Raw genomic sequence first — 12912 nt, forward strand, 5'->3', positions numbered from 1 at the left:
TGTAAATAACACAGATAAACAAAGCAAACCACAAGATCTCACTATCCCCATCTACTCTAATTCCCCAACACCCTATCAGAGCCCGGCCATGCCTCTCCCCTGGGCCAGAGGGACCCCTCCAGGACCTGAGAAGGTAATTTAATGTCCATGCCCCTTGCAATCCTGTTGAAACGGCCAATGTAGTTGCCAGTTGCGATATCTGCTCTATGCACACACGGGACCCAAGCTGATAAGTACCAGAAGGTAACTGTAGCAACCTGCGTGGAACTTGGAGAGAGAAGCTCAGGTTGGAGGGGGAAGAGCTTAGAGGAGGCACCAGGAAGTCAGTCTGTATGGACATGGCTGGAATGCTAGCTGCAGTTGTAGCAGCTCTGTAAATAGTTCTTTTAATAAAGAGCCAGTTTAGTTTTACAAGCACAGAGCCCTCTCATGCTATTACCCAGCACACAGCACATGAAACAGTAATGGTAGTCAGCTGTTGCAACGTGGACTGGATTGGGGGAACCTAGGCAGCAGGGAAGCCCTGGGTTCTGACTCAAGCACGGGGGGACAGAGCATTCTGGTCACCAAGCTCCTGTGCACTGGACTGCGCCCAAGCCTGACTGCGTTCAGAGCTTCTTTTCAGTGCAGCTTTCCCCCCAGCAACGAGGATTAGTAACCAAAACACCTTCACACACACTGTGCCCCTACTCAGCCCTGGAGGAAGAAGAGCTCTTTAGTTCCGTGCAGCACTTAGACACCAGGGGATAGGTGCTAAATAACAACCCATGCTTAACACACACAAGAGTAGAGTCACTAAAATCTCTTGCTCATTTATTTCATTTGAAAAACTGCCTTCAAGCCTCCAAGCTGTGCGCACAGCTAATCTATGCAGCCTTGTGTTCCTGCCACACTTCTCTTCCCCCCCTCCTACCCTTCATTGTGTTCCATTCAGCTGCTGTCTCTTGTCTGTTTAGGACCCGATCTCACAAACACACACATAACATTCAGTACATGAATAGCCCCACTGAGTTCAAAGGGGTATTTGCAGGCTCAGGACATTTGATTATCAGCTTTTTAGGGCAGGAACTGTCTTTTAATATGCAGCACCTAGCCCAATGGGGCTCATTCCAGATTGTTACTGTGATACAAGTTGTTAATAACAATCTGATAGATTGGGATCAGGAATTCTTTAGGTTGCTGGTTCCACTTGCCACCCAGCCCAGTTTACTCATCCAATTCAGCTGTCGGGCATGCTGCTAGCGTTGATTGTTCTACACGGTAATCTGAGCTGGCCCGTAGAATCTAGTGCAATACAGGCCACTGTCCACAGTTTGCTTGTCTTTATTGACCTTTTGAACGTCCGGGAAATTCTTCACTCTCTAAAACACACTGTATCTTTGATCTGGGGATCAGATACAGACCATTACTTTCAGCAGTCTGAGAGGGATGCATTAGGAGTCTCAGATGATTATTGATTAGGAACAGCCATTCTTTGTTTCCTGTATTTCTCCTTATTCGATCGGAGAGGGGGGGTGGGTTAGTAATTTGGAGCAGCCAGGCCTTGTGGAACTCTGGGTTCCAATGCCACCGTTATCGACCCAGTCTGTTAGTGATTCCCCTTCATCCCCAAGCACCCCTTTGTGGTTGGGCACCCTCTTGCTGGGGCTGTTGTCCCATTTTCTCTCTTGGCCCCCTAAGGACTCCACCACAGGCTCTCTTGCCTCGATAACACCCCTCCTTGGGGCCACATTATTACAAAAACATAGTGCAAATAATCTGTAAGGAGAGTCCCAAAACATGGTCCATTTATCACCCCCCCAACCTCCACCCCAAAGCATATAGTCCTTAAAAACCCACATCTGGTCCATCAAGGTGGCACGTACCACACTCCAGCCCCTTCCACCACATCCTCCTGCTCCCAGCAAAGCCAATGGTAAATTTCCCATTAAATTCACTGGCAGCAAAGTCAGGCCCCAGCGGGCCAAGCCACCAGTTTACAGGAGCAAACTGTAACGTGTGCAGTGCTTTGGGATCCAGGGACAGCTATCAGCTAACGAAGGATGCCAAGTTTAAGGCACTGTTATTTCAATCCATTGGGAATCTTAGGCTATGTCTGCACTAGAGAGCTTACAGTGGCCTGGCAGTACCGATGCAGCTGTGCCATCGTAAGATCGCTCATGTAGCCGTTCTATGTCGATGGGAGAGAGCCCGCCCAACGACATAATAAAACCACCCCCAACAAGTGGCGAGAGCTATACCGGCAAGAGAAGCTCTTACACTACCACTTATGCCGACAAAATTAGGTTGCTCAGTGGAGTGTTTTTTCACACCCCTGAGCAACTTAAGTTTTGCCGACATAAGTGGCAGCATAGACATGGCCTTCGTCAAAAACTGCCTGCTTCACAGATGTGATCTCCCACCAGGGCGTAGAACACTAGATACGGAGCAGTGACAAACAGGCCTGTACCGACAAACTAAACACCCCCTGTGCCAGATGGATAGATAAGACAATGGAGTGACTGGTTATAATGCATCAGCATTTGTAGCCATGTGTGCTCTCCTTCTGCTGAGCTAATCAGCCTTAGCCACCCTATGTTAGAAGACACTGAGCATCCAGCAATAACAAAAAGCAAAACTCCAGGGCTTTGATAACCTTCAACTGCTTGTCTGGGGCTCAGCACGTCTCTCTTGTTTTGTCTGGGGCAGCGTCTGTGTTTTATTTCCTGTTTGTTAGCTGCCCGCGTTTAACAGATGAGGAGAATGTGTACGGGAGGTTCCCTCTGGGCCCTGGTCTACTTTTCTTCCACAGAATAGCACCTACTTCCATAGGACAATATGTGGAATAAGGTACGATTCAACATGAGTAAGGCAGGGAAGGTTTGGCACCAGCTGGATAACTAGGTGGTACAGTGTGTTTGTCAATCAGCCCCCAACCCCACTGCCTAGAGACCCTGGTTCCGTGCTTGATCTGGGTTGCAAAGGAGTTGACTAAGGGCTTGACTACACACCCAGTTACTGTGCTGCGAGCCAGGGTGTGAATCGGCAGAGCACCAGCCTGCCGCACAGTAACCTCCCCTGTGGACACAGCTCCAGTAAGCTGCGAGTCCACATGCTGGGACATCCAGTGCACGGTAGCAGTGTCCACACAGGACCTCCCTGAGCACCAGGCTGGTGTGCTGGCGAGTCACACACTGGCTTGCTCCATGGTAGCTTGCCATGTAGTCGAGCCCTTACTTCACCCCCGTCCCTGTTCTACTGTTTCACAGGAAACCGCCGCCCAGTGCTGCGCTGAATTATTTTTTAGCTTTATAACAGGTGTTTGCCTGTTTTTGAGGTACATAGACAACACAGTGACCTCAACCAGACAAGAAACGACCAAGGAACCAATTCAGTGTCAATTAACGTGTGCAACCCAATTTACACTCCCACATCCTGCCTCCTCAGAGAAGAACCCCACCCACCTTCTCAGGGGAAAGTCTGGGTGAACCTCGGCCAACCTAGGCCATTTCTGGGCTGGGAGCACCCTGGAATCAGGACGCTGTTAGCTTGAGCGCCTTGGCTGATCTCAACTGCATGACGGATACTCTGTGCTTACCGAGGGCCCAGGACTGAATGAACCGAGGGGGCTGCAGGCCAGGGCTGAGATGCTTTAGCAAAGCTGGAGGGGCAGAACTGAAACAGAAGACAGTGCTGCAGATTGTGACTGAGAGGCCCGGGCAGAGCTGTGGGAAGGAGCCTGGGACGGGACTAGCAGAGAGTGCTGAAAGGCAGGACAGTGGTACGATGGCAGAACGGTGTGTGCTGAAGCGGGGGAACATATCACAGTCCACCATGGAGATGCTCTGAGAGCTGTGTTTGTGTGTGCGGAAGGGGGCATAGAATAGGACTAACAGGCAGGTGCAGCAGGCGAAGACTGAGGGGCACTGGCAGAGCAGTGTACGGACACACAGAACAGGAATAGCAAGGGGTGCTGCAGGTAAGGACTGAGGGGCACTGGCAGTCCGTGTGGGGAGCCTAGGTCCGGAATAGCAAAAGGGGGCTGTAGGTCAGGACCAAGAACTGTAGGGGTGTGGGTTTGGAAGGGCTCTTTCAAAGGATGCCTTTGCAGAACTGCATGGGACAGTCTTGACCTGCACCGTGCCCGGGTCCAGCCAGTTCTGTTCTCTAGCTTTCATGACACTAAACTCGTGCATCGATTTAACAAGACAGGTAACATCGAGGAGAAAGTGCCAAGTCTAGAACTGGCGATTGGTGTGCGACTGTTTAGGCATCACTTCATGTTTGTATTTTATAACTGGAAGGCAACGTAATGCATACAGCAGGGTTAGCTTTTAAATAGCCAGGAGCAGACAGTAATAGGAAAGTGCTTCCCTTATTCCTTGGGCTGAACAGAAATGGGATAGCGATCACTGATTGCTGCATGTTCTATTAACTCTTCAGTTGCCAGGAACTACTTCCGCATGTCAGTTCTCAGGTGACCTGCAGAAGAGCTCTGTGTAGCTCGAAAGCTTGTCCCTTCCACCACCAGAAGGGGATCCACTAAAAGCTATTACCTCACCTACCTTGCCTCTCTGTCCTATCTCTCTGATAGGGCAGCTGGTGGTGTTGGGTTTTCTTGTCATAAAACCTTGGGGAGCTAGCTCGCTGGAACAGGGCAAACAGTGAGAGAGCTGCTTCAGAATTCACAGCTCTCTCAAATGCCATCTCGAGGATGTTCTGAATGCAAGAGATCTATCTGCCATCTGCACTGCCATCGCTGAGAGGCCACTTCGGGCAGCTATCTCAGGAACTGCCATTCACTGCATGACTGCAACCTACCTCACCAGCTGCATTCGTCAGGGATGCTGCAGTCAGCTGTGCGCAGGGTAAGATGCACAAGTGGTGGTGGAGGGACGGAGGGAGATCAGCTTTTTTTTGGCAGCTGACCCACAGCTGTGGAATTCCCTTCTACCAGAAACCAGAACGACCACCCATCTTACCACCTTCGCAATGTAATGTAAACCCACAGGGCCAAATCCCTAGGTCCACTGCAGCCAAAGGAATTTCACTGATTTACACTCGAGGATCCAGCCCTCTCGCTTTACAACAACTTTGCTCCAGTAACTGCCCTTCAATGGCAATTAATAAATAAATTACAAATTCTCCATGCAGGCTGTCACAGCATTACAGGGGGAAAGTGTGGGAAATACAGACTGAAGGCCATATCCTGCCCTCGGTTACACTGGCATCAGTTAGCTATAATAGCACTGAACTCAGTGGCGTTACTCCTGATTTACAACAGGGTAATCAGGAGCAGAACCAGGTAGATCTGTCTGTACTCAAATACCACAGTGACCCAGGTGGGAAAACAGATAGAAGGTTGTGACTGCCACAGTGCGTGGTACTCGCATCTTGATTATTGCTCACCCATCTACCAGTGAAAAAGATCTTTCTCCAGTAACAATATCTGATCTGTAAACAGGATAGCGTGTGCAAATATCACACTGAAGTTCGTACTGTAGTCATTAAACTGCACTTGATCCAGACAATGTCTGCATGGTTTCTTGACCTCAGACTTGACCTGCCTGTCCCATTTCACAACGGCATGCTGAGTCAGTCTCCTTGGCTTTCACCGAATAGAGACTCAAGCTAGGCTTCAAATTTTGTGGTTTGAGGGTTGGCTGATTTATTAGCAACAGTGGGAAGACAGATCTCCGGCTAGCCGAGTGGAGACACCCTCCCTCTCCTGTTGTGTTCTAATGAAAAAGAGAAACGCTATCTGAAAGGCAACCCAGGGAACAATAAAACAAAACCCAGCCAAGGGATACTTAGACATATGGTTCACAAAAGTGCAAAGGAAATCAGCTGAGTTGGAAGCAGCCCTAGTACATGCTGATAATGTGACCTCATCACCCCATCCCTAAGCAGCTGCACTGGCTTCTCATTAATTTCAGGATCCATTTAAAAACATCCCTCTTTGTTTTTAAAAGTTTCAGTGGATTTGCTCAAATCTATATTCTGGGCCTGGTCTCTACTTCCTTTTCAGCTCCTGTTGCTTATCCAACACCACTCTCCTCTCTGACCCTTCACATAACCTCGCCTCTGCTGATGCAAGAGACTTCTCTGCAGTTCTTTTCGTCTTGCAGTACTGATAGCTCTCATGATACTTGGTGTTTGCTTAAGGCCTCAGTTCTTGGAGTAGTGTGAATATGCTTCCATTTTTTAAAAAAGGAACATTTTAACCCCAATTGTTGCTGAGAATTGAAAGGCTTCAAAATGTGAGCCCTAAAGGCTCAGAAACCAGCAGACAAATAAAAAGAATCCAGGGTTTATTATATTTTAGAATCTCGTGGTTTTTTAGCCAATCTCATTATTGCGGGGGGGCTGCTTTGTGATGTTAAGTGCTCACCGTGGAGGGCTCAGAATAGGAGAACTTGCTTCTGTCGCAGATCATGGCACAAAATGCAGCCCTTTGTGTGGATGTTTCCCTGAAGGATTAGTAATCACCCCCGCTCCACATGGAGTCTGACCCTTGATGTAAAAGGATGTGAAGAAGAGGGTGAGAACTTCCATTGGGTGGTCTTCCTTGTATGTGCAAATGTGAGGAATAATGACAATAAATACAGAGCACACGCTGTACGCTTTGCAACCATAGAACTCTGGATGTAAAGCTGTGGAGGGTAAGTATCATTACTCCATTTTACAGATGGGGAAACTGAGGCACAAAGTGGGGCAGTAACTTGTGTTGCTGTTATGGAGATGTGCTTTAATGAGAATCCTTAAGTTGATCATTTGGCTTTCTTTCAGATCTATCACATGCTCAGCTTCTCCGTTTATCCATATTTTCTCTGAGACCATTGTTACATACCTCACACACTAGTCTTTGTCCCTGAGCTACAACAGTGTGTGTAGGAATTGCCAGATAATCAGATCAGGCTGCCAGACCATCTAGCCCAGTATCCTGGTCTCTGTCAGTGGCCCTGCGCCAAGTGCTTCAGAAGAAGGTACAAGAATCCCTGCAGTAGGCAGCGATGGGATTATCTGCCCACCGGGGAAGTATCCTCACTAGCTGTAGGCTGCCTTGGCCATGAAGCAAGAGGGCACATAAACTTTGAGCCTCTCCACTCTTCAAAGGCAGTGGATTTACATCAGTTTAATTGAGAGCGGAATTTAGCCATTTTTTCTTGCATGACCTTTAAAGTCTTACTCCGCTTAGAACTGCATGGTTTCAGTTCAGTTATGTTTTATGATCTTTAGACAACAAGGGAAGTAGTTCTTCCTGCCTTGGTTTTTGTGGCAGGTGTCCCTTCTGCTAGAAGATACAGAAAATGACTAAAAGCTACCCTGTGGCTTTCAGTCTGGTGTATAAAAGCATCCCGGGGACTTAATGCAAATAGGTGGTTCTAAGATACTGGCTCCCTTGTTTTCCAAAGTGATATTGATTTGTTAAATATAACTATTAGGAGTGACAAATGGTCCTAATTGTGTCAGAGACTTGGAAAGGCTAAGAAAAGACTACTGGAGCCAGCTGGATGCGGCAGTGCTGACTTGACACTACGTAACCTGCATATGCCTGGCTTTCCTCAGTTCCTCAGTATTTGAAATTATATTGGACTCCAGCTCACACTTGAATAATTAATGAAACATGATTATATGAAATATTTCCAGCTACTTTCTGTTTAAAAATTTGTATCTCTGGCTGGTAAATTAGTCACTGTCACTTTAAATATGGGGTTTGCTTGGCCCTGACTGTCTAGATTTATGATAGATCATTAAACAGAGCAAGTTTTAAGGGAGAGCGGACTCGCTAATCTCAGCCAGCCTCCGTGTCCAGAAGTTCATCTGGGCCATTAGTAATTTAGAAAAGATGTTAAAAAAGAGCAGGTATGGGGAGAGGGGAAAAATCTGCAATAGGAAAACCAAATACAAAAGGGCTGTGATAAAATGGGCAAGGAGACAGTGATTCTGATGGGAAAATAAATAGAGCCAATGGGTAGGAGGCCAGACGGGGGTTGGGAGACACAGTACTGAGCCACCAGGATGGCTGCCCTGCATGCTGCTTTGTTCCCACCCAGGATCCTATAGGTAAACTGAGGCTGGTGGCTCCAGGAGACCACAGTGCCCATCACATATCATGAGGCACTGAGCAGCTGGATGACAGGGAGCTCCCAGCCCCATTCCTGTTCCATTGTTGACCTGGGCTGCTATTTCGGCTGCATGGCAGGCGCAGCAAGAGAAAATCCTCGACTCTCCCTGCACTATTATGTCCCATGCCCTGGCCACAGGACCTCCCCCTTCACCAGCGCTCAGTTCAGCACAGGGGGAGTCACTAATATAATATCTCCCCATTGCTGCATGGAGAGGGGTCAGCCACTTGTGTGGCACCTTCCAGCACCCTGCAGAGGGCAGAGGAGACTCCCACGGTCACGACATCGCTGCAGTGGTAAATCTGTGCAAACATTAATGCAGCCTTAGTCACTGCACATGGGGCTGTCTATGCACTGGGGAACCCTCTCTGACTTAAGATCCTGGGGTAAACGCCAGCAGCATCCAGGGTTTAGAGCTGGGGCCTTAGAGCCAGTGAGCAGCCAAATTCTGCAATGGAGTCTTAGGTGGTATGGTAATATACATCATCATCATCTGGGGGGAAACTCTGCCAGAGGAATCTCAGGGAGTTTTTTCTCTGCCCATTTTTCCTAGGAGGGGGAGCAGGGGTGTGACTGTGCCGTCATGGCATTTATCCTATGGAATTTATCAGTGGGATCCTACAGAACACGCCATGGAAAAAGAGATGCAAAAAGCTGCTCCCTGTAACTGCCATTCGTCCACCTCTTCTGCTGGTATCCCGAGTGCTGCCAGGTACTGCAGATGAAGTCTCCAGCAAGCAGCTATTGTACGGATTCCCCACACCCACCCTGCACTCCGCCAAACATTCACGCAACATACGTATTTTAAAAGCTGTAGATACAAACTCAAAGCACTAGGAACAAAACCAAGGAAGTCCCCGGCTCAAGGAGCCCTTGTCCTCATCTTTGTCCTCCCACTTCATCCCTCCCTCCCCATCCCCATCCCCATCCCTCATCCCTTGCTGTCTATTATCTCTCTTTCTGGACAAATTCGGCTCTGAGTCACACCAGCAAGAATCCTCTGGGCAGTAACTCCTTTGATTTCACTGGAACCACCCTAGCTATACCCTGGTGTCTCTGGGAGCGGGATTTAACCCCTACCTCCCTGCCCTGGCGTTTATAATCTTAACCTTTACAACTGCAAAGTGCCCTGCACCCCTAGTGTGGTTACTGTGATAGGCAGGTTTCAGAGTAACAGCCGTGTTAGTCTGTATTCGCAAAAAGAAAAGGAGTACTTGTGGCACCTTAGAGACTAACCAATTTATTTGAGCATGATAAATTGGTTAGTCTCTAAGGTGCCACAAGTACTCCTTTTCTTTTTGTGATAGGCAGAGCACCATACGGAGCGGCGGTGGAGTTACTCCAGATTGATGTGAAAGCAGAATCTGGCCCACAGCTCGGGAAATCCACAAAGGGAACTAAACAACGGAAAGTACCCCTTGCACAAAGGCAGGCTAAACACCTCCAATCCAACACACACACACACACACACAACTCACCCCTCTCTCTGCTTCTCCAGAGCCTAACCAGCTACGCGTGTTCTCCTCCCTTTCCATCACAGACAGGGCAGCGCTGACCTGAAAGAAACTCTGAACAGCGGGCACCCCCCTCAGCGCGCCAGGGCTAAAACAAATCCTACCAGGAACTGGCCGGACTTTGAACACAGCCAGCCCCGGCTAAAGAGAAACGTCTCGGCGCGCCAGCGCGGAAGCGGCCGCTGAACGGGCAGGTCTGAGATCTTTATCCCGGGGCCTCGCTTCGCCCCAAAGCCCGTGGCGGGGCGGGCCGGGCTGACTCCTGGCTTTAACCAGCCTTTCAGGAGCTGCCGCTGGCTGTCGCCTGGCAGGGGCAGGAGGACGCGGGTTCCCTCGCCACCCCCCACAGGCGAAGAGTGCCCCCTGGATCGCGTGTTTCGGGAGAGGAGGGAGCTGGGGAGGTCTGATTACGCGGCCCCCGGGGGGCGACCAAGAACGGAGCGGGGCGCCCCGCTGCCTCCTCCCCAGCGGGGAGGGCTTAATCCTCCCCAGCGAAGGGCAGAGGCAGGTCTGGGAGCCCCCCTCCCCGCCTCGGTCCAGCTGACCTGCCAGTGCAGGGAGACGTCAGGGGGCGTCGGGCGCCAGCAGCAGCTGTCGGGCTGCGGGAGCCGGGACCCCACCCCCGCCCCGCGCTCTCACTTCGGGAGCCGCGTCTCTCGCGTCCACACTGAGCAGCGGGCGCCCGGCGCGTGTGAGATGAGGCGGCCCGGGGCCGGCCGGCTCCCGCCTTGCGCTGAGCGGCCAGGGCTGTGAGCTGGATCCCCGGGGCGGGGGGGGGGCCGCTTTCCACCCCCCGCCGGGACTCGATGCCCAGGCAGGGAGCATGGCAGGGAGGCGGCCGCTGGGCGCCCGCGCCCTCTCCCTGCTCCGGTGGCTGGGGATGCTGCTGCTGCTGCCGCCGCTGCTCCAGGCCGGGCAGGGCTGCCCGGGTCCCTGCTACTGCTTCGCCACGCCGCAGCTGGACCAGTGCAGCTACGTGCGCCTGCAGGAGCCGCCGCGGGACCTGCCCCGCGGGGTGCGCAACCTCACCATCGCCGGCGGCAACCTGACGGTGCTGCGCCGGGCGGCCTTCGCCGGCAACGGGAGCCGGCCGCTGGGCGACCTGCGCCTACTGCTGCTGCCCCGCGACAACATCCAGGCCATCGAGGATCGCGCCTTCCAGGGGCTGCCCGGCCTGGCCGCGCTGGACCTCAGCCACAACCCGCTGCGCGCCCTGGCCGGCGGCGCCTTCCGCGGCTGCCCGCGGCTGCGCACCCTCAAGCTCAACCAGGCGCTGCTGCTGCTGGGCGAGGCGCCCGAGGAGCCGCTGGCCGGCGCCCTGCGCAACTTGAGCCTGCGGCGGCTGGAGCTGGCGGGCAACGGGCTGCGGGCGCTGCCGGGCGCCGCGCTGCCGGAGGGGCTGGAGGAGCTGGATCTGCGGAACAACTCGCTGCAGGGGCTGAGCCCCCAGGAGCTGGCCCGGCTGGAGTCAGCCCCGCTGGGCAGGCTGCAGCTCTACCTGGGCTCCAACCCGCTGCGCTGCGACTGCGCCCTGCGCCCGCTGCTGGGCTGGATGCGCAACGCCAGTTGGAGGGTGCCCGATGCGCGCAGCCTGCGCTGCGCCGCCCCGCGGGAGCTGAGCGGCTCGCCTGTGCTGCGCCTCCGCCTGGAGCAGCTGGGCTGCGGGGCCGGCCGGGAGCCGGGGCCCGAGGGGGCCGGCTGGGAGCCGCGGCCCGAAGAGCCCGGCGAGCAGAAGGAGCTGGAGACCGCCTCCTACGTGTTCTTCGGCATCGTGCTGGCGCTGATCGGGGTCATCTTCCTCATGGTGCTGTACCTCAACCGCAGGGGCATCAAGCGCTGGCTCAACAACCTGCGGGAGGCCTGCCGGGACCAGATGGAGGGTTACCACTACCGCTACGAGCAGGACACCGACCCGCGCCGGGCCAGCGCCAGCCCCTCGGGGCTCTGAGCCAGAGTGCGGGGGGCCACCTCGGCGCCAGGTAGCCCTGCCCGCACGCATCGCTAGGGGATCCCACCCCCGGGGATCCCACTCCTCCACCCCTAGCTCATGGGGATCCCAGCCCAAGCCCCCAACCCTGGCCCTCGGGGATCCTTCCCCCAGTCCTCGGGGTTCCTAGTCACCAGCCCACTACCCACAGCCCTTGGGGATCCCCACCCTTGGCCCTTGGGGATCCCACCCATCCACCCACTACCCACAGTCCTTGGAGGTCCCACCTCATTGCCCAAGGGGTGTGTCGGGCTACTACTATCCAGGAAATCCACACATCCATTCACCGACTAGAGGATACCCCCATGCAGGAGAATATCTATTCACCCACAGATTATCTCATAAAACCCCACTTCACCAATCCCACCCACTCCCCAGAGGGGCACTCTTCCCCCCAGGAGATTGCCCACCAACCCATGGAAAAAACCCCAGGAGAATACCCTTCACCAACCCCCATCCTCTACCCAGGGAATACTTACCTTCCACCCAGCCACCCACTACTTGGGAATACTCTCCTCTCCCTTCTTGCCTGACAGGGGGCACTTCCAACCAGAGGGCACCCCACTCCCCAGGACAACGCCCACCCGTCCAGGGAACAGCCAGTAAAACACCCATCCACCAGCCCCCAGCTCCCGGAGAACAGCTTTTTGCCAACCCACTCAAGATGGCACAGGATCCATCCTCAGGACAGTAACACCCCTCCTACAAAACTAAGAAAACTGCACAGGATCCCCTCCACCCCTCTGGGTCACTGCACAGCATACAGTCCCCAGGAGAATACATCCCCCGCAAGGGTCCTGGGGATTGTGGATGAGAGAGCTACCCACCTTCACATGAATAACCAGCATCAGAGACCACATGGGATCCATCACACCCAGCCTCCCACCAGTGTGCTAGGGGCATGTGAACGTACAGGACTCTCCACATAGAATAAACCCTGAGATGGGAATTGACTGGCTCCACCCTGAGAGGCCCTTCTCTCCCCACCCCAATGGTCCAGGAGGTGCAGTATGAATGTACAGGAAACACCCAGCTCCATGCAGAATTAACTCCCATCCAGGACTATGCAGGAATCACTCCCGAAGAACCCCTCCCGTCCAGAATCCACAGGGGGATATGAATGTACAGGATGTAGCTCAACAATCCCTTTCAAGCCCTTCACTCCTCCAGGGTGTGTGACAGCACATTTTCCACTGCCCTAACAGAAGAACCCTCTCCCCACGTCCCATAGGATGCTTCCCCAAAACCATCACAGCCATCAGTGTCCAGGGAAGGGAGTCTGACCCCAGCAAAAGAGCCTCCC

At 53.1% G+C, this 12912-nt stretch overlaps 1 protein-coding gene across 1 annotated transcript; it reads left to right on the forward strand.

Annotated features, from left to right (window-relative positions):
- Window positions 1-10445: 10445 nt before the first annotated feature.
- Window positions 10446-11570, forward strand: TPBGL (trophoblast glycoprotein like). The gene has a single exon (XM_077841710.1). It carries the CDS (start codon window positions 10446-10448, stop codon window positions 11568-11570), a length of 1125 nt encoding a protein of 374 aa, XP_077697836.1.
- Window positions 11571-12912: the final 1342 nt, after the last annotated feature.

Source organism: Eretmochelys imbricata, chromosome 1 (genome assembly GCF_965152235.1).
Source record: "Eretmochelys imbricata isolate rEreImb1 chromosome 1, rEreImb1.hap1, whole genome shotgun sequence".
NCBI lineage: Eukaryota > Metazoa > Chordata > Testudines > Cheloniidae > Eretmochelys > Eretmochelys imbricata.

Excerpts from the sequence above, each read along its gene's own strand:
- TPBGL (XM_077841710.1), top strand. The coding sequence starts at position 10,446 with ATGGCAGGGAGGCGGCCGCTGGGCGCCCGCGCCCTCTCCCTGCTCCGG.